The sequence below is a fragment of the Eptesicus fuscus genome, chromosome 8 (genome assembly GCF_027574615.1).
Source record: "Eptesicus fuscus isolate TK198812 chromosome 8, DD_ASM_mEF_20220401, whole genome shotgun sequence".
In the NCBI taxonomy this organism is placed as follows: domain Eukaryota; kingdom Metazoa; phylum Chordata; class Mammalia; order Chiroptera; family Vespertilionidae; genus Eptesicus; species Eptesicus fuscus.
The window spans coordinates 13355531-13382947 of NC_072480.1; the positions used below are offsets into that span (position 1 = coordinate 13355531).

At 36.1% G+C, this 27417-nt stretch overlaps 1 protein-coding gene across 2 annotated transcripts in view; it reads left to right on the plus strand.

Annotated features, from left to right (window-relative positions):
- INTS6 (integrator complex subunit 6) overlaps positions 1 to 27417 on the plus strand; it is a 108289-nt gene that overhangs the window by 3174 nt on the left and 77698 nt on the right. For both annotated transcript variants that reach the window (XM_008152074.3, XM_028161363.2), the window contains exon 4: positions 20298 to 20387. In XM_008152074.3, the coding sequence (XP_008150296.1) occupies positions 20298 to 20387 (90 nt within the window). The remainder of the gene's footprint in view (positions 1 to 20297; positions 20388 to 27417) is intronic.

Sequence of the window (27417 nt, forward strand, 5' to 3'; positions counted from 1 at the left end):
GTTTCCCCTTCTCTGTGTTGCTTTATTTTGCAACTCAGTATTTTAGGCACATTTGCCAGGACTTTTTTTTAGTTTGTTTTTGTAAAATAATGGATTTCCTTTCCTTTCATATTTCTTTGTTATATGTAGTACTTACAGTCTTTCATTGCTTAAGGTTTTGATCTAAATTTCTTTTAGATAAAAAAAATTTTGAAACTTGCCATTGGTTATCCTTTTTTGGTTGTCAGGTTTTCAGTATGTAGCAGAACTATTGATTTCCTGTTTTTCTGCATTACATTTTGTAAGTGGGAAAGACAATTAGACACATTTACTTTCTACAGGCTAATTAAAAAGATTTCTTAGGGTGCTTCCTTAGAAAAACTGATTATCATAGAGAGACTGAGGACATTTGTAATGTAAACTTGTATTTTCTTTTTCCCAGTTGCCATCTTCCACTGGAGATCACTTAAGTTCTTGTCCATAAAGATTGCAGAAAGTTTGAGGTTGAAGGTGATCCAGCTGTGTTGTTACCAGTTTGACCAAGAGAAAAAGCCTAGAGATTAGGATGTTTTTGCGTGTTAGGATTTATTAATTCAACAAAGGGAAGGAATAATATTTCTCAGTTATTTTGATGAATAAACATGGAGAAATATTAATACTTAAGTCCCGAGCTGGCAAGTAAAATGACACTAGCATTAAATTAATGTAGGAAGCCACAATTTCAAAATGAAAATGATGGAGTAAAGTGTTTAGTGAGAAGAAAACATCTTTCCAGGTGATATTTTTCATCATAAGACTTTTTTGCTAATTTAGATGGTATACATTTACAATTCAGTGCAAGGGTAAATTGTGAAGAATTTTGGATGTCTCAACACAAAATATAGTTCATGCATTTTCTTTGTAAAAGTACTTTGTATCTGTCTATTTTCTGTGGACTACCCCTTACCCTGTTTTTACATAAGTAACTTTCATCATGCTCTATGCTAGCATCTGTGGAGCCCACAGAACTAAATATTTGTATATAATCACAATAATTGAAGGAAATGAGAAAAGGCCAGCTAGATGCTTGATTTTATAGAGCATTTGAAAACCTTTTATGTTTATAAGTTTTCTTAAATATCTAAATTTGATTATTCAGTATAAATGTGGGCGTGTGTGTGTGTGTGTGTGTGTATGTGTATGTATGGCACAGATACTGCAAACTTGCTCCCCCAACATACATGCACATATGTGATTTTTCTATAACCAAAAGTATTTTTAATATCTATATTGCATCTGTTAATTTAGTTAGCATACCTATAAGTAAAACATCTTTGAGATATTAGGATACTAACGAATCTGCAGGGCCTCTCTAGAGTAGCTGAGAACAAAGAAGGATTCTTAGTGAATGTTTTCCTCAAGCACTTTGGATATCCCACTAAAAATATTCCTTGCATTTAGAAGTCCTTATAAATATTTAATTTTGATAATCAGTACCATGTCTATAGTCATGGAACAATGTGTAGCTTCTAGTCAAATCTTTTTCTTAATTATAGCAGCTCCTTATTAAATTGCTTATAATTGCAGCTAAATTCAATATATATATATTTTTCACGTGTTCACCAGAGTTTCAGAAATAATGCTGATCTTTTGAGAGCCACTGAACATTTGAACCAGCCTTAATTTCTAAAGTTAGGGCACATCTAAAGTTATAGAAGTCTGATTAAAGTTTTATATGTAGATCGGTTTATTTTTCATACTGTTCCAAATTATTCTGTTTTCTTTAAATGTTTTCAATATTTCACCCTCCTCTTTTTTTTAAAGTTCAGTTCCAGCTAGATTCAGGTGTTGAATATTATTCTATTTTTTAAAAAATATATTTTATTGATTTTCCACAGAGAGGAAGAGAGAGGGATAGAGAGTTAGAAACATCAATCAGCTGCCTCCTGCACACCCCCCACTGGGGATGTGCCCGCAACCAAGGCACATGCCCTTGACCGGAATCGAACCTGGGACCCTTGAGTCCACAGGCCGATGCTCCATCCACTGAGCCAAACCGGTCTCGGCATTCTAGCCTGTAATTCATCATTTTTGTCACTAGACTGGTTCCATACTCCTATAACTCAGTATACTAGTAATGATTAGGTTATTTCAGGATTTAGAATGAATTTACCTGACCTACTACTACTCTGTGTCCCCTCTGTGAAGATAATCCTTGACCAATACCCTAAAATGAGATGTAATATGTGTTTTAATTTTTTGAGGATTTTCAATACTAAGTGTAAACTTCATTGGAAAATGGTGGTTTACAGATAAGATTAAATAGAATGAATCTTAGGGAGAATAATTTTAACTAATTTTATTCTTCAGCATAAAGAACTTTTTGTGAACTTTGCAGGAAAATGCAGGTAGAGTTTTTCCTCCTTTACCCAAGCAGTACACATGTAATACTCAGATAGTACAAAGTAATGGCTTCTTTTAATGTTGGTAGGTCAAGTAATGAAAACTTGATTCCCATTTGGGTTTTTGTTTTCCCATAAGCTATCAACAAATTTATTCACAGTAGTTTGGTATTTATTGACTTATAGACATCTTTTCAAAAGAAAAGTAGATTATTATACTTGAACCTACTACTGTACTGAATATGAACTGGTGCAAACACATTGGTGAATTGTGTTTGGTAAATTTTTTCAGTGCCTCAATATTTTTCCTAAATTTTAAATTGTGGCAAAGAACTTACAACAAAATTTACAATCTTAACCATTTTCACGTGTACTAGTATAGTTTGGTCACATTGTTGTTCCAAACAGTCTTTGGGACTTTTCATCTTGCAAAACTGAAACTCTGTACCCATTGAACAGTAACTCCTCATTTTCCCTCTTCTCAGCTTCTAGCAACTTCCATTCTACTTTCTGTCTCTATGAATTTGCACTAAAGATACCTTGTTTAAGTGGAATCATACAGTACAGTTGACCCTTGAACAATGCTGGGGTTAGGGACACCTACCCAGGTTTTTGACTCCTCCACGACCTGTTAATAGCCTACTGTTAATTATAAGTGTTACTGATAATAGCCAGTTAACACATATTTTGTATGTTATATGTATTATATCTTGTATGCTTATAATAAAGTGAGCTAGAAAAAAAGTTAAGAAAACCATAAAACATTTACAGTGCTGTACTTATTTATTAAAAAACAACAAAAACCGAGTATAATTGAACCTGTGCAGCTCAATTCCATGTTTAAGGGTCAACTGTATTTGTCTTCTTTCAACTGGCTTATTTTGCTTAGCATAATGTTCTCAAGGTTCATACATGTCAAGAGTTCATTCCCTTAAATGTTTAATAGTATTTCATTGTATGTATATACCACATATTGCTTATCCATTCATCTGTCAGTGGACACACGGGTTGCTTCCACCTCTTGGCTATTGTGAATAATGCTGCTATTAACATGTTATGCAAATGTGAAAGGTTTTGTGTTCAATTCTTTTAGATATATACCGTGAAGTGCAGTTGGATCGAATGGTAAACTTTTTAAATTTTTGAGGAACCGCCATATTGCTTCCCATAGCAGTTGCACTATTTTATATTTCCACTAACAAGGCACAGGAATTACAGTTTCTCTGCATCCTTGTCAACACTATTTTCTGTTTTTCTCGTATTAGTCATCCTAATGGGTATCAGATGATATCTCATTGTTTTATTTTGTGGTTTTTTTTAAATATTTTATTGATTTTTTACAGAGAGGAAGAGAGAGGGATAGAGAGTTAGAAACATCGATGAGAGAGAAACAAAGATCAGCTGCCTCTTACACACCCCCCACTGGGGATGTGCCTGCAACCAAGGTACATGCCCTTGACCGGAATTGAACCCGGGACCTTTGAGTCCACAGGCCGACGCTCTATCCACTGAGCCAAACCGGTTTCGGCTTTTATGTGTGTTTTTTTTTTAATATATTTTTATTTATTTCAGAGAGGAAGAGAGAGGGAGAGAGAGATAGAAACATCAATGATGAGAGAGGACCATTGACCTGCTGACTCCTGCACGTCCCCTACTGGGGGATTGAGCCTGCAACTCGGGCATGTGCCCTTGGTCGGAATCGAACCTGGGACCCTTTTTAGCACTTACCTGATTGTTATTTATGTTGAGCATCTCTTCATATGCTGGTTGGACATTTGTATATTGGCTTTGGAGAAATGTCTATTCAAGACCTTTTCTCTTCTTTTTCTTCTTCTTTTTTTTTTTTTTTTTAGCTGTAGGAGTTCCCTTATCAGATAATGTGATTTGCAAATATTTTCTCAGATTCCAGGGGGCTGCCCTTTCACTGTATTGATTGTGTCCTTTGGTGCACAGAAGTTTTAATTTTTGATGTAGTCTAATTTATCAATATTTTTATTGTTGCCTGTGCTTTTGGAGTCATATCTAAGCAATCATTGGCAAATCCAATGTCTTTGAAGCTTTCCCCTATATTTTGTCTTAAGAGTTTTAATTATAGGTCTTACATTTAAGTTTTCAATCTATTTTGAGTAAATTTTTGTATATGTTGTAGAGTAAGGTTCCAACGTCTTTCTTTTGCATGTAGACATCTAGTATTCCCAACACCATTTGTTAAAAGACTGTCCTTTCCCCAAGTGGCAAGTCCTTGAACTTTTTAGCCTCCTAAAATTATTTTCAATAATTATTGTTAGCTGATAGGGGACTCTACAGTAAAACTTGCTTAAATGTTTATTCCCCATCTTTATTTGTGTTAAAGAAGAGGAATGACCAGTAATGTGAAAATTTGAATCCCCGTTCTGACATCAGCATTTGCATTACTTTGTAACATTGGATAGTTACTTTACTACCCTGTCTCTCTGCTGCTTTATATTCTAATGAAGCCAGTGTACTGTTGTTATAGAATCAATGAGAAGTTTGATGAGAGGGTTAAATGGGATGGTATAGTAACATGTATTTTAAAAATTATGAAGTGCTCAGTAAGGCACAAAGCATACATTTTTTTTCATCAATAGATTAGTTTATTAACCTCTAGTTTTCTATTATTTTTCAGTTTAAAATTTGAGATTACAATTATAAAAATCTAGTGATATGTTAAGCTGATTTTTATTACATGGTTTAAAATCTATTAGTGGTATATTAAGTGTATATTTTTCTTGGGTTTTATATTCTTTTTCGGGAAACAGTGCAGTAAATGTTATAACTTGGTGAAAGTTGTCATAATGGCAATTGATAAACGGGATAAAGTACAGGACTAGTATTTAAAAAAATTTGTTAAGCAAAAGTTGGACATAAATAGTTCAGCAGGTAAATCATTGTTTTGCAGGAATTACAGTTAGAAAAGGAATACACATGCTTTAGGATTATTTCAAAGAGGGAGCTCCCCCTAGTGCATTTAAGATGAGATTTAAATAAGGAAGCTTTGAGGAGCACATCTGTTGGGTAAATCAAGGGATATTTTAATAAAGTTTGACTGAGCTCAGAGCAACAAAATGGATATGGTTTATTTCCCATAGAGTGTTAATTTTAAAGGTGGTAATTTAAAAAATTTGAAGGTTTATTTTCTTTGAATACATTTGCTATAATTTTTCTTCATAATTTTACACTCTAAATTTATTTTCTAAAGGATCAAAAACTACCCTTTTATGACTTTTCAAAAGAAAATGAAAAACTAGAAATTATTAAAAAGGAATGAGTACAAAAGGCAAAAGTAATAGGTTCTGCTTCTTCAAAGAGAATTTTATTTTTCCTTAAACTATGTACAACTAGAAATTAAAAGGCCAGCAATAAATCTAATATTTGAATGAAATAATTCACTTATTCAAGTATTTTGAATTGATTTAAGATCATTTGTGTTCAGAATTAGCTAAAAGGATAGTTCATCCATGTTCATGTCATGGGTTTCTTCAAAGAGATTGTGTAATATTTTGTAACTTGAGATTTTCTTAAATATTTAAAATTATTTTTAGCCATCATAATCCTTCACCCAAATTTATAATCTTGCTGGTTTTGTTTTTTTAAAAAAATATATTTTATTGATTTTTTTACAGAGAGGAAGGGAGAGGGATAGAGAGTTAGAAACATCAATGAGAGAAACATCGATCACCTGCACACCCCCTATTGGAGATGTGCTCCTAGCCAAGGTACATGCCCTTGACTGGGAATTGAACCTGGGACCCTTCAGTCCGTAGGCCACCGCTCTATCCACTGAGCCAAACTGGTCAGGGCTGGGCTTTTTTTTTTTTTTTTTTTATTAATATATTTTATTGATTTTTTACAGAGAGGAAGAGAGAGGGATAGAGAGTTAGAAACATCGATGAGAGAGAAACATCGATCAGCTGCCTCTTGCACACCCCCTACTGGGGATGTGCCCGCAACCAAGGTACATGCCTTGACCGGAATCGAACCCGGGACCCTTGAGTCCGCAGGCCGACGCTATCCACTGAGCCAAACCGGTTTCGGCAAGGGCTATTTTTTTTTAATCACATAAACGAGTCATGTTAATTTATTTTAATTAAAAAATTTTTCCTTGTATAAATTTAATTTTTGTTTAGCCTTATTTTTAATCTATTTAACGTAAGCTTGGTCTCCAGACCATAAACAAAATACCAGATTTTTGTTTTGTTTTGTTGTATTATTCCTTGATCTTTCCCACCAACCTTTTATTGAGATACAACGTAGTACACAGATCCTAAGTCTGAAGTTTAATGAATTTTTGTATACACTCTTGAAAAAATATTTGAACTTTGCATCTATTGCCAGTACTTTTCATTGGCCTTTCCATAAGTATTATGGTTATTGTTTCATAGGGCTTTAGAAGTCAAAATTATGTTAGATGTTTACTCCATCTTTTTCATTTTATAGATAAAGAAAGTAAGGCCTAGAGAAGTTAAAATGCTTAATTTCTTCACATTACTGAAATATTTTAAAGATTACAATTGGTTATGGAGTAGTTATGCAGATTTTATTAGTAGTTCATGTAATATTTAAGAATAAATTTTAGTTAAAGGCATAACCAATAGATCTGAGCCCTTTTTTGGGGTATATCTATAATTCCTTAATGAAATACACATTCTTTCAGTTCCTCTGAATACCAGGCATTTCACTTTGCCATTGTATTACATTTAGTCTTTCTTGTAACACACTGTTGAAGTAATGTTTTGTTTTGTTTTTTACCAACATTAGTTTAAGCCTAGATACTAATGTGTATATATATATTTAATGGCACCTTTTGACTTTTTATTTCATAGATTATTACATTTCTGATGTAGTTAATTAATATAGAGCTCTTAACCTCGTCAGTTAATTGACTTTTCCACTATAGTACAACCAGCCAATATTAGTGCTGTAATTATAACTTTTTATTTGGAAAGTTTTGTAATTAACTATTACGTTTCTTTTCATGTAAGATAATTTTGAAAATCTCTAATCATTGTGTTTTAAGATTCAGAAAAATCTGCTTTATTCTGAATTCCTACTCCACCTATAAGTTTCTGGCATGTCTTGTAACCTCTTAGCCTTTATTTTCCCCATTAGGAAAATAGGATGAAAAGCTCGCTTGCCAGGATTGTGGTAAAGATGAGATGATATACAGCATAATTTATTATTTTAACATCTATTACCATTTTTTGTGACTTTCCTTTTATTTGAATTTTAAAAATTGGAGTTATATTGAAAGAACTGCTTCATTAGAACTGACTGTGCCTGGCTCTGCCACTTACTAGCTTATGCTGTATTGACAAGTCCCTTAACCTCACTGAGTTTCAAATTTCCCATCCACAAATGGTGATAATAACAAATTTGAAAAGTTGTATAAGAATTAGAAATAATATGTGTATGTGTGTATGCATACACGCATAAAGTTTTATTTAGACTTACTGGGAATCCCAAATGCAAGCTCAACTATGTAGAAATAATATTTGTTATTTACCTAGCAAAGTATTTGCTTGGTACATGGTAGAAATTCAGATGATGATGATTATCATCATCCTGAATAGTAAGGTAAACATTTAATAGGGTAAAGCTTTCCAATTTGAAAACTTTGAGAGGAAAAAAAAACAATAAAAGGTGTTTCATAATTCATCATGGGGAGCGAGAGTTGGCTATTCAGTAGGTCCAGCTAAAGTAAAATATCTTGCCACAGAGAATGCAGTGGCTTTTGGTTTTGAATTGAAGCTCTATAGATTGCTTCAGAAATACTTTCCTGTTGGTGTTACAAAAGTATTTTCCCTCAAATCTGTTTCTTGTTCAAAAACACTTAAAGTGAGCGCTTTTATTAAGGGTTTTTGATTTTCAAAGCGAGAAAGGATTTAAGCCTCTTTGATGACATTTAGATTCAAGTCAATTTCTAGGGCTTTGTAATAGTACTAGTTGCCCAGTGCACGAATTTGTGCACCTTGAAAGGAACTGTGGGCCACGAGGCTGCAGTGGGCACAGGGGTGGGTCTTGGCCCATCCTCTGGGCCCCTGCCCTGCTCCTCCCTCTGTGGCCACCAGTCCCCTGTCTGCCGGCAGCCTTGCTCCTACCGCGGCCAATCCCATGCACTGATGGTGCCAGGCCCTGCTTGTACCTGCTGATGGTGTGGAGCGATTGGGGCTGGTGCCAGCAGCGGTTGAGAGCAGGGCTGGCGCTGTCAGGTGCGAGTGGTGGCTGCTGTCCCGATCACCCCTCAGGAGTAGGGGGAGGTGGAGAAGGCCAGCAGCCACCGCTCGCACCCACTGATGGTGCTGGTTGATCAGGGCCAGTGCTGGGCGCCAGTAGCGGTGTGAGCAGGGCCGGTGCCAGCAACAGGTGTGAGCACCAGGTAGGACCATGGCACATGAGAGCAAAGAATTTTCAGTAACCACCAGAGGCTCATTTCAATGACAGGGCTTGGCACCCCGCCTTCGTCTGGCACTCCCACTCACCAATCCACTATCCCGCTGTGGCTGACACCTGCCATGTTCCGCGTGTGCCCCCTGGTGATCAGCACACATCATAGCGACCAGTTGTTCTGCCATTCAGTCTATTTGCATATTAGGGTTTTATATATATAGATATTTTAGAATTTAAGTAGGTATAGGGGAGAAGGGAGATGGTTTTTGTCCAGAAAGGTCAAATGTCAAGTGTATGATCCCTTTTCTTATTTGTAATATAGATTTATTGTAGGGGGAAAAAATATAACAGGATAAGCCTAGGAAAGATTGTTTTTATGTGACAGTATTTCTTTTTTAATCATATATGATTTGAAGTTTGATTATCAATATATTGAGATAGTTGCCCATAAACTGTATTTTAACTTATAATTAAGAGGATTAGTTGTAACCAAAGGACAAATTTATATCACTCTAGTAATGTCTTACCACTAGTTTCTATGGACTCTTGCCTTTCTTATCTGTGCCTTAAAAGGGTATGACATTGTAATATATATATATATTTATTTATTTATAGTTTTGCCCAGAAAAGCTAGAGGACTCATGGTGAAGGTCCTTGGAAAGATTAAGCATCTAAAAAAGTTTATAATAGAAATACAAACAGTTCTGACTATTTGAGAAAAAGTAATTGTAGCATTAGCTGTTAAGTAATATAATTTGTAACTAGTAAATGACAGGATCGATACTGGCATATTAAATGAATACTTTCCCTTTGTCTTAAACCTGGTAAACATAATTAGATATTAGAAAGCACCAACAAAGTCTTCCAGCTATTATGGAGTTTAAACACTGAAAGCATCCAAACAATTATTCTGGAAGGGTTAAAAACAATAGGTCATTATTACTTTTGACAATAGATTATTTTTAATCACTGGGATTAAAGATGTTTGAGTGTGCAGTGTTCTATGAAAAGCTGGCTGTGAAAAACCACAGTGGGTGATGTTACAAAGGCTAGGTTGGAAAGAACATAGCCGACTGTAGTACTCTTATATTATTAGGAATAAACAAAACAGTGTATTGGCCTTTGGAAATACCTTAGTTGTCATGGTTCCTGATCATTTATGTACATTGGCTTGTAATAACTAATGTAAAATTATGAATTTTTGTTTAGAATTTTAGTTGTCAATCCCATATCTCAAATCAGTAAAAAAGAATAAACAAGAAATTGCCTCCAGAAAATTTGGCCTAAGTCAAATAGAAAGAGTAAATTTTATTGTTAACCTATAATGGATAATATAATCCCAAACAAGATTTGTCTATGGGATGTAAATTTTGATGTAAAAAAGTTATCTTGTCATGTTCTTAGGACTTCCATTTTAGTGAGCTATAGCAGCAATCTGAAACATGTGACAACCTGTTTTTATCTATATATGACATCTGCCTTTTCATGAGGTTCATTTCTAAGGTAGAATGTTGGTAGATTTATATGTATAGTTAGGAAGGCTTAAAAAATTTTTTTTAACAGTAGGCCCAAATATGTGGATATTATTTTGTTTCCCAAAATGTCATCTACTTTGAAAATTTAAAATCTATATATACTTTGGAAGGTATTTAGCACAAGCATCAATAAATGTTTTAATTGGAACTAGCAAAAATGGATTTCTAAAAATTCATTGCTAAAGTATATATACCTATGTAATAGATTTGGAGAAATTTAAGTATTCCCTAAAAAAACTTCCTAAAATTGGATTATGACCCATTCTCCTAGAAAATGGAAAACACACACACACACACACACACACACACACATATATATATATATATAATTTTTTTATAAAACAGGGTCCTTTAACATTAACTGCACATTATGATTTATTTGATTAAGTTATTTTCAGATTGGTCTTCAGCAATAGCATAAGGGAAATAATAGACTCAGATTTCCCAAGTACTTACCATGAATTTTTTCCCCTTTATTAAATTGCATGCTTTATTACTAACTTTACTAATATGTAATACTTATTATGCAGTTCCCTTTTATTTTCAGGTGCTGTCTTGAAGATACTTATGTAGAATATTATGGTCAAATTCCATATATTTTGTAGGACAGCTATTGTGTGTATGAATGATTCATTTGAGAGCATATTCATATTTGTAGTGTGGATGTTTTTAGAAGGAAGTAACCATAATGGTTAAAGGTATGACTTAAACAGATTTTTGCAAAAGTAATAGCTGCAGATTTACTGGTAATCAACAAGCCAAGTAGATGATTAATCTTGATAGAAGAGCTAGATCTGTATGATTTATTGTAGCCAGATTAATTTTCAGTATCCTTGCTATATAACTTCACTTGTCTTTGAAAATATGTTTTTATTTTGGCTTTTATTTATTTTTTTGCCATGTTTCTAAGATGTTTATTACATGCTTTGCTGAAATAATTTTTCCCAGTTAATATTACCCAATCCATTTAATATAATGGATATATTAAATTCTTTATTCAGAATGTTAGTATTTATTAAGTAAAATGTACACTGAGTGGCCAGCTTATTATGATCTCTGAACGAATAATAATCTGGTCACTCAGTGTGTATACTATACTAGAAGCCTGGTGCACGAAATTCGTGCACGGGGTGTGTGTGTGTCCCTCAGCCGAGTCTGCACCCTCTCCAATCTGGGACCCCTCAAGGGATGTCCGGCTGCCCGTTTAGGCCCGATCCTGGGATCCGGCCTAAATGAGCAGCTGGACACTCCTCTCACAATCCATGACTTCTGGCTCACAACCGCTCGCCTGCCTGCCTTCCTGATTGCCTGTAACCACTTCTGCCTGCCAGCCTGATCACCCTCTAACCACTCCCCTGCCAGCCTGATTGATGCCTAACTGCTCCTCTGCCAGCTTGATTGCCCCTAACTGCCCTCCCCTGCAGGCCTGGTCCCCCCCAACTGCTCTCCCCTGCAGGCCTGGGTCCCCCCCCACTGCCCTTCCCTGCAGGCCTGGTCGCCCCCAATTTCCCTCCTCTGCCAGCCTGGTCATCCCTAACTGTCCACCCCTGCAGGCTTGATCACCCCCAACTGCCCTCCCTTGCAGGCCTGATCCCTCCCAACTGCCCTCCCCTGCTGGCCATCTTGTCGCGCCATCTTGTGTCCACATGGGGGCAGGATCTTTGACCACATGGGGGCAGCCATCTTGTGTGTTGGAGTGATGGTCAATTTGCATATTACTCTTTCATTAGATAGGATAGAGGCCTGGTGCACGGGTGGGGGCCAGCTGGTTTGCCCTGGAGGGTGTCCTGGATCAGGGTGGGGGTTCTCTTGGGGCGTGGGGTGGCCTGGGAGAGGGGCCTGTGGTGGTTTGCAGGCTGGCCCTGCATCCCGGCGACCCAAGCGGAGGCTCTGGTATCTGGGATTTATTTATCTTCTATAATTGAAACTTTGTAGCCTTAAGCGGAGACCAGGGCCGGCCAGGAAGTTTGACTTCCTCTATTGCTGGGGAAACCCAAGCCTCCTGCTCACTCCGTGGCCACAGCCATCTTGGTTGGGTTGATTTGCATACTCCTGATTGGCTGGTGGGCGTGGCTTGTTGGTGTAGCAGAGGTATGGCAATTTGCATATTACTTTTTTATTAGATAGAATAATAAAAGGCTAATATGCAAATTGTCCCCTCGACCAGTAGTACGACCAGCAGGCAGGCCAGCCAAATGCCCATGTCCCCTCCCCCTTGCCACACTGGCCGGACCCCACCCATGCACGAATTCATGCACCGGGCCTCTGATATATATGTATATATATATACATATATATATGAATGAATATACTCAAATTCTGTGAAATTATTAAATATTTTATATTTTAGATATATCGAACTGACATTACTGTCCTTTCCTGCAGTATACTTAGCTTTATCAATTATTGAGTTTCCTTAACAACCTTTTCCACAATTTTCTAGTTCTTATAGTTGGTATTTCTTGTATCATTACTATTTGATTTATTTAAATTAAATTTCAGGACATTACTCCTTAGTCATTATATTAAAATGAATATATGGGAGCTTCTCCTGCTTTTGCATCTTAATTTTCCATTGTTTTTAATGTTGCTATGTTTTTAACAAAAGGAATTATATGGTTAGGTAAAGGAACTCTATTGGTATACAATTGTATAATGGAATTACTTGAAACTAAAAATGTTTCTTTTAATATGGAGTTTTAACATTTTTTAATAAGCTATAAACATTAATGTATTCTAAGATACTAGTTTTTATACACTAGCAGATTTTAAAGTTTTATTTTTGGATACTAAGAACCTTTTAATTTTAAGTAGTACTTATTTTGAACACATCATGCCCTGGTTAAAAAGTTCAAGCATTATAGAAACTTGTACAGATGCTCACTTCCATTCTTCAGAGGCAGCCATTGTTAATTAGTTTGCGACATATCCTTCAGAGATCATTTGTATATAATCAAAGGTATCTTAAAAGCACTAATTTCTTTTATATATATATATATATATATATATATTTTTATTGATTTCAGAGAGGAAGGGAGAGGGAGCTATGTATTTTATATTTTCTTTATAGAATCTGAATTTTGACAAATTATATAGGAATTATATAAAAAGTTTCTAAATGAATATGAGGTAAGTTTGTAAATGAATTTGAGGTGGTTTGTCATATTTTAAGGAACTTTGTTATCTCTTATCTATGGTAATAGATGAAAGTAGGATAGATAATGCAGGCTTCATTTCATATTCTTACTGTTTAAGTATATTCTCCAAAGATGTAAATAAATAAAACCAAAGATCTAATGTAGCAACTTAACCATTATGAAAATTTTAATAGCAGTCTTGCTTAGTACTTGTTCAGTGTATGCATGAGAACCTTTAGTGATACAGTACATATTTCTTAACTATGGCAGCTCTTCCCTTCTTTTTGCTTGTTATTTCTTTTATTTACTTGAAAAGGAAGTTCCAATATTGAAAAAGCATAGGCCAGGCTATTTCTGGAAGTTTTGATATTCTTGTTTAGGAGATATTTTTTTTAACCTAGGTGTATAAGATGTTATATACCTTAACATCTATTATTTTTATTGCTATTGGCCATAGCTTTCCTGGCATATAGCAAAATAGCTAGATAGTAAGTAATTGGTGTGGATTAATCGAAGAGCCAGAGAGCTCACTTTTGATGCAATTTTCCCAACAGAAACCTTAAGCCATGGTAAAAATGTAGCACACAGAGGTATTTGGCTATCCTCATGGGATTATTCAAAGGACTGGTAACATGGTGGAGCATGGAAGAAAACTTGAGACCAAGGAGCCCTTTGGTCCTACAGCACAGTAGCAACTAAGTTTTCTAAATGCTCAGGGTTGCTTTCCTTTTGCTTCAGAAGGTAATAGCTAAAACCTGTTTTAAGGATGTAGTAAAATTCCTGTGTCCCTTCCCAAAGTCCATTGACTGTTTAGGGGTAAAATTAAAAATTCTCATTCTGAGAACCAGGCTAGTTCATATTTGGGGAGAAATTAGCCTTATTTTTACATTTGCAAAACGTTTCCTTGCAATGTTTTAACATTTCAAAAACATTTTTTACAAAAATGAAACAGGTTCTAATAGATAATTTCTACTTTATATTATTTAAATTTTATTGGTATTATACTTTAATTGAATTAACACTGGGATATTTTTAAATTGAGAACTTAAGTGAAAATTTTACTTTATAAAAATTGTTACCTGAGGCTTTTGACCAATATTAAATTCAGTTTTTCTAAGTGACAGGGTTTCCATTAGCAAATAGTTCTAGAGGTAGAATATTGTAATTTGCACTATATTTTCTGGTGACATGTCTAGATTTCTTTGCCAAGAACCACTACTTTCACATGAAAACGTATTTATGAAAAAAAATTAAATCTCTATTGTAAGTATTACAATAATTGAAAGTATTACATATGTCCCCATTTTCCCTCCCATTGACCCCTTCTAGCCCATCCCCACCCCCACCCCAGGCCTTCACCACCCTATTTTCTGTGTCCATGGGTTATGTATGTATGCATACAAGTTCTTTGATTGATCTCTTCCTACCCATCTCCCTCCTCCACCTTCCCTCAGATTCCACAATCTGTTCTATGCTTCTGTGTCTCTGGATCTATTTTGTACATCTTGAATTTAACTCTGCTAATGGCAAAAGTAAACTTTTAGTCCCTCTACTGGCTGCCTTTGTCGTAGCAGAGCTTATTTATTTATTTATTTTGAGATCTTGTAACTAAACAAAAAAGTCTTTATAACTTTATGACCAAAGTGAATTTTGAGGCAAATCTAAATATGGACTGTTTTCCAATGATCGACTTCATAAACATTAAGAATAAAAATTTAAAATAGTAATAGTTAAAGCTAAAGATTTGAAAATACCTCAGATCCATAGGTGGAATGAAAATGACCATATTTTTCTTTACTTTTTTCCTTCTAACATTGATCTTTATCTGAATTTTCCAAAATTTAAAGCCATTAAAATTAATATTTTATCTTGTCTTTGTGTATATAACTCTCTGAAAGTTGAAGTCATACGGTTTTTAAAAGTAAACACATACATATTGTATTTTATATCAGTGTGTTTTTGTTTGGGGAGGTTTATTGATTTATATATAGAATTGATGGGTAAAATAGCATAGCAACAGGAAACCAAGTAAAGGAATAGTCCTACAGTAGTTAATTTAATTGCAGATAGAATATAATAAATAAAATCAAACTTATTTAATACCATTCGTCATTGGGTGAATACAGCATAATCCATATTGGTTGTAGAATTGTTAGCTGCTACCAATAGGACTTTTAGGTGTTGCTGAAAGACCTTACGATTTGGAGTTGAATTAAGGTTCTGGCTTTGCCAGTTACCAGCTAGATGATTTTGGGTTATATCATTTAATCTCTGAACATTTACTTGCTTCACCACGTTTTTAGGGTCAAATGAGGTAAATTATTACTAGAGGCCCGGCGCACGAAATTCGTGCACAGGTAGGGTCCCTAGGCCTGGCCTGCGATCAGGGTCGATCTTCCTTGGCTGCCGGCAGCCAGCCATCCCCCCCCGCCCCCCGGTGCCACGACTGGTCTCCCTCTCCTGCTTCCCTATCAGGCTATCAGAGCCTTCCGGCCATGGGGAGGGATCAAGAGGTTGGCTGTTCCGCCTGCTCACTGGCCCCGCCCCCTGCTGCCACTGGTTGCCCAGGGCTCCGGTGTCGCCTGCGTCCACTGCCACCCACCCTCTGGATCCCCGTTCCTCATTGGGTGATAAGGGCCTGTGGGGCTGGGGGCAGCTCCTGCGTTGAGTGTCCACCCCCTGGTGGTCCGTTTGCATCATAGCCAACCAGTCATTCCGCCATCCGGTCAATTTGCATATTATACTCTTATATATAGAGATTATTATTAAGGACAGGGTTATTATAGTAATTTCAGGAATAGCCTCTGGGAGGGGGGAGACTACAGTGTATATAAGACTATAGTAAAATTTCAATTCAAAGCTTCATTTTGTTGTTAAGGAAAAAGTAACTTTGAATTTACCTTAAATTTTAATAACTCAGACTTTTTGCTGAATTTGAATGAATTTTTAAAAATATGGTGTTTTTTTTATTGATTTCAGAGATAGGAAAGGGGAGGAAGAGATAGAAACATCAATGAGAATAATGGATCTCCTGCCACTTGCATTCCCCTTACTGGGGATTGAGCCTGGGCTTGTGCCCTGACCAGGAATTGAACCCTGACATCCTGATTTATAGGTCAATGCTCAACCACTGAGCCACACTGCCGGGCTTGAATGCATTTTAATTTGGTCTTTAGACATTATGGTTCTTAAGAAAGTATGTTAGTTTTGGATTGACATAATCATCTGTAAACTTCTTAATACACCATAGATTATTGTTATTTTACTATTATTTTACTATAGATAAGACCAGTTCTCTGCTCTGTAGTATAATTCTCAATGTGCTTATATAGCAGTGGTTCACCTAAAACTATCAGAAAACACAGATATTTACATTACAATTCATAACAGTAGCAAAATTACAGTTATGAAGTAGCAAGGAAAATAATTTTTTGGTTGGGGTCACCACAACATGAGGAACTGTATTAAAGGGTAATGACATTAAAAAGGTTGAGAACCACTGTTATATAGGAACTAGAGGCCCAGTGTAAGATATTTATGTATGGGTGCAGTCCTAGGCCTGGCCAGCGATCCAAGTGCGAGCATCTGATGTGGAAGGGCAGTACCCAGCTGACTCTGGACCCTGGACAGCACCTGTATGCCTCCACGAGGCCCCCTCTGCCTGAGTCATTGGGCTCCTGCCCAGCTCCCTCAGCACCTGGGAGCCGGTTGGTGGCCCCGCCCCCTGCCGCTAGTCACTGTCTGCAGGGCGATCAGTGGGGCGATTGGGCCCTGCTTGCACCTGACTTGGCCTGACGCTGTATGCTTGCCTACTCCTCCATTCTGCCGTGGTCCTGCTCTCATCGGGGCCCATCAGGCCGGCAGCACCTCCATTGCCGCCCTCTGCCAGTGCCGCATCACTGACGCCCGCCATGTTCCGTGCTGCCCCCTTGTGGTCACGTGTCATAGCGAGTGGTCGAACTCCCAGTCGAGGGGACAATTTGCATATTAGACTTTTATTATATAGGAAATAATAAAAGCGTAATATGCTAATTAGACTGGATGTCTTTTCTGATGACTTCCAGATGAAGTCGCGGCAAGTGGGGGGTCGATTCCCTTGCACGAATTTCGTGCATTGGGACTCTAGTATAGGTTAACCTTTTGCACTTGGATGTCGAGTGTGACTCGACACGGTTAGCATTAGAATAAAGGAATTGAGAAAAAAGCAAGTGAGTGCAAAGGGTTAAGAATGGATGGATGCCAAACTTTTGGTCAGAAAAATGACTTTGACTGTAGGGAAGTGGTATTCAAAATGTACACCATGAAACCACTCCAAATCCAGTTTTATTTGAAGAAACGTTTTATTTATCTATGTTAAATATGTAAATATATTTACTTAACTTAGCTTTGAAAACTATTACTATTAGAATTTGGAGAAGGAGAGGGGTGTACTTATTTAAGGCCAGAGTAATCAGGGAAGGTTTCATGGAAGAAGAGGATCAAGAAATGTAATCTACAGACCCCTACCCTCAGCACTTTATGATAAACTACTAGAGGCCCGTTGCATGGTATTCGTGCAAGAATAGGCCTTCCTTCCCCTGGCTTTGCTCCTGGCCGCCCGGGAGCTGGCAAGTCCTCGCTCCTGGCCAGAGCACCGCTCCTGTAGCTCCCTCCGCGCCCCCACCCTCCCCTCATAGCAGGTGTCCCACCCCAACTGGCCGCTCTGTGCCTGCATATGCAAATTAACCCACCATCTTTGCCGGGTTAATTTGCATACTCCTGATTGGCTGTGGGCGTAGCGGAGGTATGGTCAATTTACAAGTTTGTCTATTAGGTAAGATATCTTAAGGAATGATTAGGAATTGGGTGGGTTGTGGGCAGGGAAAAGGAAAAGCGTTTTACTTGAGGGAACTAGTCAAAGCTCAGAGATGGGAATGAGCATTTTCTGTTTCTAGATCCATGAGAAGAACTGCATTATTAGAATTTATAATTTATGTTGGGGGTGAATGGTATTAGAGACAATATAGTATAATGTAATAGTTCAAAAAATGTGTCCTATTTACCATGAATGTTGTAGTGGAGGAAGGGAAGGTAAATTCATGTTATTCCTGCAAAGCTTCTGTAACATTTGAATTCTACTGTGCATTCGAAATCCTCTGAGCAGTGGTTCTCAACCTTTCTAATGCCGCAACCCTTTAATACAGTTCCTCATGCTGTGGTGACCCCCAACCATAAAATTATTTTCGTTGCAACTTCATAACTGTAATTTTGCTACTGTTATGAATCGTAATGTAAATATCTGTGTTTTCCAATGGTCTTAGGCTCTACAGCAGCAGTTCTCAACCTGTGAACCGCTAGCAGGGTCGCCTAAGACCATTGGAAAACACAGATTTTTACATTACGATTCATAACAGTAGCAAAATTACAGTTATGAAGTTGCAACGAAAATAATTTTATGGTTGGGGGTCACCACAGCATGAGGAACTGTATTAAAGGGTTGCGGCATTAGAAAGGTTGAGAACCACTGTTCTAGAGTTTATATCCAACATATTTTATTTGACCAGAGGAAGCTTTTGTCATCTGGACACCAGTTTTAAAAAATGTATATGCCACTTACAAGTTGTGTAACTCGATCAAGAACTGTAATCTACCAGACCCCCACCCTCAGCATTTTATGATGATTAGATTATAATCACAATTACTGTATGTGAAAAAGTGTTTGTAAATTCAATATTGACTGTGTACTGTAATATGCTAGTGATTGAGAGTTATATAAATGTGTAAGGGAAAGGTTATAGACCCACAGATGAGTACATGCATGCAAAAATCCTTCTACATCTTTGCTATTCTAAGTATGGTCTGTGCACATTAGCATCTCCTAGCTTGTAATCTTGTTAGATATGCATAACACTAGTCTCCATTCCATACCTACATTAGACCCTACATTTTATCAAGATCTCCATGTTCATATGCACATTAAAATTTGTCATGCTTTTTAACATCATATCCAATAAACATCATTCTGTCCTTGAGCGTTGTTAGTAACTGAGAATTTGATACCTTTGATTTAAACACCAGGTTTACCCTCTAGAAACTTCAACCTTTCATTATAGTTTATACAGAAAGCTTAGTATCTCAGATGAGAACCATTTATATGTAAAAAAGTTAAGTTTATGTTTATCTGAGCTCCTATGTCACTTAGAATCCATTATTGTATTCATAGGATGACTTGACCACAGATTTGAATGGAAGTTAATGTAGTTATTGCACCTTACCTATAGAGCATTTGAGAGCTTTTCTCTGTTCCATTGCCACTGCTACTGTTTTTGTAATCTTCACCAAGTAGTTTCTTTAACCATCCTATGTAATTATAATTTTTTGCATTGGGCTATTATTAATTTTGCTAAGTTCAGAGTAGCCCTAGTTTTTCCATGGAACTAGCTCTTGGATTAAATTACATGGTAATGTTCACCTATCATTTTGCCTTCCTTTTTAAAAAGTTTCTTAGAAAATACTATCTATTCTTTTAATTTGTAATATCTGAATATGCTCAGTTATTAGAATTTAATTATGGAGTCTCTTTTAAGAAATTGAATACTTTTAGTCACATAAATATAAATGCTCACTATAAAAATTAAAACAATGTAGTGAGAAGTGAAAAACCCACCTTTTTCTCTACTTAATACCACTTCTTTAAGATTATCTTGTTTAGTTTGTTTCCTTCTAATTTTTTTAAATGTACAAGAGCCTATACACTATATTTAAAATTTAACAACAAAAAGGGGGATTTATGCGTTGTTCTGAGAATTGACTTTTTACTCAGAAAAATTAAGCTAATGTGCAGATGTTAATATGATTAATGTGTTTTTTGACTTTAGGGAAGAAACCCCTTTTTCTTGGAGCCAGCAATAATTATTACAATTACTGATGGGAGCAAGTTGACTACTACCAGTGGAGTCCAGGATGAGGTAAGTTATGTTTATATCAGCATGGATTATGTAAATGCAGTTGAAGATCTTTATTTTTATATGCAACTGCAGGCTATTGACTGCCTTAAATAGATTCTTTTATTATTTGATGCAGTCTAGAGTCATCTGTTTCCTAGTACTCGTGTACCTTCTCTGTTGTTTGTAGCAACGGTTTCTAAATTTTCTTGAATAGGAATCCCTTGTGTGAAACTATTTTGAGCATACCCCACCCCAATTATATGTGTATTTTTGAGTTTATGTGAGAGTGACAGTATCAATTCATACAGTAAATTTAGTAAAATTCTTATTTTCAGGTTAAAAAAATGAAAACAGCATTCTAATAATTTCTTCCCATATTTCAGTGGATTGTTATGTGCACTCCACTGTGGACACTCCTAGACTAGAATATAGCAAAGCCACAAGGAGGTTAAGACTAGGAGGTTTTAGGACATTTTTATTTGAAGTCAAATATAGTATAATAACCTCACCTGTTGTCTACAAGCATGCATTATGCAGAGTTGGTTGTGTGTTATGTGATAGGATGAATACTGTAGAATTATTTTTAACTTTAATCTGTTTTTATTCTAGTATTTGAATTGCTCTTGAACATTATATTAGGTTTTTAAGGTATGTTATAGGAAGGAGTTGGTTTAGACCTTTTTTCTGCTGAGAGCCATTTGAACATTTATATCATCATTCGCGGGTCATACAAAATTATCTACTTAAAAATTAGCCTGCTATCTTTGGTCAAACATTTAATTAACTCACCCCTAATGCCATGGCAGGACCAGACGAAATGATTTCACAGGCTTTATATGGCCTGTGGGCCGGTTGTTCCCACCCTGGTTTAGACTATTTTCTTAACTGTTTGTTTGCATTTGCTTTAGAATCTTTAATTCTCATTGTAAGTACAGAGGGTTTGATTAAGTAAGAAAAGTGTAGTTTTTAAATTTCAGTAATTTTTAGCAATACTTTTTATTTGTTGACATTGTGGAATGCAATTGGACATGGAATAAAGACATGTGGATTCTAGTCTTCCTTCAACTACTTTCTAGCAGTGAACCAGCTACCTACTTAACATCTTTCAATTTCTGTTTTGGCAATGAAATGAAGATGATAATTCTTGCTCTGCCTCCTAGGATTGTTGGAAGACTAAATGAAATAATTAATGTATGTGAAAGTGTTTGTTAGGCTTTAAAGAAAAGATCATGTCCTATCATGAAGCATTGGAACCAGTAAAGAATTGTGATTGTCTCATCTTGATTAGGAGGGAAGAGAGCCAGAATTGTTTTGTGTGAGCAGTTGATGTCAAAGGGAATTTAGGCTATAATTCTTGGAGATAGAGCTGAAAAGTTTAGGTAGATTAAAATTCATAATTAAATACTTTCTAATCTATATATAATTAGTAGACTTGGAATACTCCATAATTTACTTTAATGGATTTTGGGGTTTTTGTTGTGTTTTTTTTTAACTTAAAAAAAAAATGATGTCCTGCCATAATCATGATCAGATAGACATTGATTATATACATGAACATTGCAATAGAAATGTTGCTTAATTTTAAATTTGAAACTCTCAGTTGATTTTTCCCACTTTACCTTCCTTTTGAAAAACTTCAGAAAGATTGATGTATTAGTAGTCAGGTCAGAAATACTATTGATAGAATCCATAGCAATGAACTTTTTTGTAAAATTTATAGAAGTGTTTTGATGGTTTGTTTTGTTTTTATTCTTAATGATTTTTTTTAAACCTTACCCAAGGATATTTTTCCATTGCTCTTTAGAGAGAGTGGAAGAGAGAGGGAAGGACAGAAATATTGATGTGAAAGAAACACATTGATTAGTTGCCTCCTGCATGAGCCCCGACCAGGGCCCGGTCTGGGAAGGAACCTACAACTAAAGAATCAAACCCAGGACCCTTCAGTTCGCAGGCCCACACTCTATCCATTGAGCCAAACTGGCTAGGGCTATTCTTAATGATTTTGATTTGTAGTTTTGATGACTGGAAATGTATTTCTATTTTCTATTGTGAGATTATCCACTCAAGGTGCTCTCTCTTACTACCCTTGTAAACATGCCCTTTGGGGTACAGTATATTTTGTTTTCATACATCTGGATATTTAAAAAAAAAATATATATTTTTTATTGATTTCAGAGAGGAAGGGGGAGAGATAGAAACATCAATGAAGAGAGAGAATCATTGATCGGCTGCCTCCTGCATGCCTGCTACTGGGGATCGAGCCTACAATCTGGGCATGTGCCCTGACCAGGAATAGAACCATGACTTCCTGGTTCATAGGTCGATGCTCAACCACTGATCCATGCTGGCAGGGCAAGGATATGTTTTATTTGTAATTTTTTGTTTTGTAGGACCTCTTGTATCTTTTAAAAACATCTTAAAATATACATGGATATTGGAATTGCTTATTTTTCTTCCTAGGTTTTTGGGAAAGATGGAGAAATGAGACTGTGTGTTTGCAATAACCTAAAACTACCTTGCTAGTAGGTTGGGAAAATTTCCTGTGGGCAAGGGTCTTTTACTTCTGTGTTCTACAGTATTTAGCATAGTACTGAGAACAGAGCTTACATTAAACTTATCTGAGGTGGATGATTCATTTGTTTTAAGGCACAGTTTTATTTTGGTTATGTAGTTGCATTATAGGGTCTATGAGTTGTTTCAGTTTTCAAGTTTAGGAATGAATGTCTTTAATCCTATGCATGTTTGGTTTTCAGTGACCCAATAAGTCTCATCTTGTGGAGCAGAAAGACAATATATCCCAGATGTGCATATTATTGAAATTTGATTTTTGCTAAAATGTTGTGAAATATTGGTTTGTTCTAGCCCAAATAATTAAATTATGTGATTCATTTTAAGGAGCCTTTCAATTCATAAAAAGCATAAAAAATGCTTCTTGTTTTTTTCTTGTGGGGTGTGTTTGTGTGTGTGTGTGCTTCATATGATCTGTATTGTTATAATTTCTACTTGGGAATAACAAACAGAATTTTGCCTTTATGTCTCTTTTCTTCAGTTCTCTTAACCTTTGCTTTGGGCAGAACTTGATTCCTTTTCAGATTTATTGAATGAGTGAAAATGTCAGTAATTTTCACATTAGGTATGTGTGCATATAATTCTTGCCTGCTTGTGGCTGCTATTGCTGTGACCTGTTACTATTTACGGGGTTGTGCATCCCAGCCATACAATATCTTTGCTCCAGAGTTATATTATCTCGCATGGTATATTATATCTGTTCTGTCAGTACTATTTATCAGGAATAAGTGTTCCTGCTGCTTTAAAGTCATTTTTTATGGCATATAAGTAAACTTAGAGCTCATTTAATCATACCATCTATACTAATAAAAGGGTAATATGCTAATTAGAGCAGATGTCTTCTGGATGTCCATCCGGACAAAGCCACAGTGGCTGCGAGGGCCAAAGGCAGGCAGCCATGGCAGCAGCTGGGAGGCCTGGGACTCAGGCCTTGCAGCCGCAGCGGCTGGCAGTGGCAGCAGCAGTGGGGTGATGGGGGCAGTGCCTTCTGATTGGCCTGGTCGCCTCCCACAGAGGAAGGCCAGAGGTAGCAGCAGTGAGGGGGTGATAGGGGTAGTGCCTTCCCCTAATCTGCCAGTCATCTCCTGCAGAGGGAGGCCAGATTGTGGCTTAGGCCGCTCCCCATGGGCCGTCAGTAGGACATCCCCTGAGGACTCCCGGACTGTGAGAGGGGGCAGGCCGGGCTTAGGGACTACCACAACTCCCCCCCCCCCCCCCCCCCCCCCCGTGCACAAATTTTCGTGCACTGGGCTTCTAGTTCATTTTATAAATGGGGAAATTGAGATCTAGGAAGCAAAGTGATTCACTAAAGTTTGTAACATTTATTATTGTCAAAATCTGGATTAGAGTTTATCTAAATTCCAAAGACATTCCAGCCCCTCCAGACCAGTGCTTTTCCCCCCCTGATATCTCTATTACCACTCAGATTCTGTTTTTGTGTGTTCTTAAAATTACCTTCTGTTTACTTGATTTCCTGTTTATCTCCTTCAGCTTTTCATGCAGTTGTAACAAAGGTATTATGTTCTTAATCACACAGTGTATCTTGAACCACTATTATGGCCAGGGCATTTCTAGGCAGTGAGGATAACCAAGATAAATAGGGTGGATTTCCAGTTCTCAAGTTCACAGTCTTATGGGGGGTGATCGCCTATTAAATGGCTTTAAGAATAATAAAATAATGATACATACTAAGTGAATGGGAGCATTGGAGAGGGAGGGTGGGGTTAATATTAGCTGTCTTGTGTACATGTCAAAACCTGTGTAATGTGAATTTTTATAGCCATTTAATTTTTATTTAAGGATCTTGCAAATGATTTGGTAGAGGATGTGGCTTATAGTTTGTATCTGTGAAGTTATAAAGAAGCCTAATATAAAGTTATTTTAAGCCTAGAAAATAGTTAATGGAAAAACTTGGTGCAATATTTGTTTCTTGAGCTGGTTAACTTTATACAGGCCAGAATAATCAAATTTCTTATAACTTGCTTGTCAAATAATTATAGGGCTACTATTTCTTTTGTGACAGTTCATTTCTTAAAGTGTTAGGATTTAGAAGAGTCGAAGCTTTGGATTGCGGACAAAAATCTTGAGGTGTATATGATCTTTTTACCTTAATTCATGACTTTATCTTTTTGGCCTCCTTTAATGAAAAGTCCAGGCAATCGTCTGAAGTGTCATAAGTGTGTTTATAGTGTAGCATTTGTGATAACTTTCTAGGACTTTTGATAACTGTTTGTGTTGGAAAAGTATGTGTGTATTTTTAAACTATATTTTTTCTTTTTAAATGCAGCTATTTGATATAGTTGGATGTTTGCAATATTTTCACTTATGAGGAGTAAATTAGATGGGACTTTGAATTCTGATACACAAGAAAATTATATTGTTTACCTCCATAGTAGTAATCCTTGATGTTGATAAACATACTTGTGGCCAAATAATCATAGTACTATTTAGCGTGTTATATTATTGATGTGTCAGATGTTTTGGTAGAATCACCAAATTATAAATTAGAGTTGTTGAAAAACATTTTTTTCTGGTCTTGTTTTCTGCAATAATTCTCTTAAGAACTGTTTTGCAATGGAAAACTGTTCTGTACTATGATTCCAAGAACAGGTGGCTAACTATATTGCTCAATAAAGTAGCCAGGAGAAATCCTGCCAGTACCTTCTTGGTGACAAATGGAAGCATAGTAGTTATTTTTCTCTTCCTTGAAAGTGCTAATAGTAGTATTATCTTTCAAATATTGAGATTTCTATATGCTGAAGAATCTTTCTGCATTTCTATCAATGTTATAATTGCTCTGGAAGCTAACATTTTAGAGACTATATTAGCAGTAAAAAAAAAACAAAACAAACCTTGTTGGTTTTTGCATTAAAAGTTTTGACTTTAATGAGCTTTCCCAGCTTTTTAAGACGAACTAGGGCAACTATTATAACTTTTTGGCAGATGTTCAGGAAGGACATGCAGGAAAAAAGTGTTTGAGTAATCTCAGTTATGTTTTAACTTCTCAGTTTTCAAAAGTTGATGCAGATGTTCCATGAGTCTTTAAGTTGTTGATTGGCATTAGTGATTTTTCTGTATCATTGCTGGGCAATGTAAATGGTTTTACCTTTAACAAGGATAATCTATGATTAGAATCTATAATTACAGTTTGTATTTAACTCTTCATGATCTGTTACTGATTAATAGGATAGCCCAGAATTTATTGAAATCTGTTTCTAGTATCTGAAATAGTTCAGATATCACATCTCTTTCCCTCAAAAAAGGTTTTTATTTCACTAAAGTTATTAAAAATATGTGCCAAACGCTGTCAAAACTGTTTAAATTGTGTCAGGAAAGACTTTAAACATATATTTAAAATAGTTATTTTTCTCCCAGTATTCTTAGAATTTGGGGGTACTTTTTCTTTCTTTTTTAAAAAGACCACTAAGTAATCTTGAAGGATGTCATTGTAGTATGATAGAATATATCAAACAGATCTGTGTGTAAATGTGTTTCTGAATTTTCATTATTTCCTCCTTAGTAGTGGTGCCTTTTCACATTGATAGTAGTAGGGGCTCAGTAGCAATTTTAACATTAGCTCCTATTTTACTGATCTGTGATTCAAATGTTCTAAACATATGTACAACATTGCTGTATATGTTAGTCTCTATAAACACAACTTTTCAGGAACATTTAATAAGAATTTTTTGGATGCAGTTTATTATAATTTTTTTTACCCTTATTTTCAGCCCTGTTCTCTCAACTCTTCATTTATTTTGGTGTGCTATAAAAATGATATATCTGTGATTATGAGTATATTAAAAATCCTATGTAATAAAACACTAATATGCAAATTGACCGAACGGCAGAACGACCAGTTGCTATCATGCACACTGACCACCAGAGGGCAGACACTTGACACAGGAGCTGCCCCCTGGTGGTCAGTGCAGAAGCTGGGCTTACGAGCAGGCGGGCGGTAAGGAGTGAGGGGTCCCGGACTGTGAGAGGTCACAGGCCGGGCTGAGGGGCCCCTTCCCCCTCCGCTCCCAGTGCATGAATTTTTAGCACTGAGCCTTTAATATGTATTAAAAAATGCATAATTAAAAGAAGTTGATGAAATATTTCAATTTAATACCTATAGTGGATTTTTATCAATTCACATTTGCAATACTCTATTTTTTTTTCAAGGTTTTGTGTAAAGGGAAGTTCTTAAGGATTGACTCTAGACAAACACTATAATAGAATAATTAAAAAGAAACACTGGCTGATTACTCTTTAATGAAGCTATATGGCTATAATAAGTAGTCTATTATCTAGAAACTTGTGGTAAGATATCGCAACATTGTTTTCATTCAGAGGATGAAGCAACTTCACCCTGTATTTATTAGCCTGTCGGAGCCAGCAAGCAATAAGCAACACTGTACATGTAAGGAAAATTTCTGTTACTCTTCTGATTCTAGTTCTTCCATATATACTAGTAAACTACTGTGATATTTAGAATAGT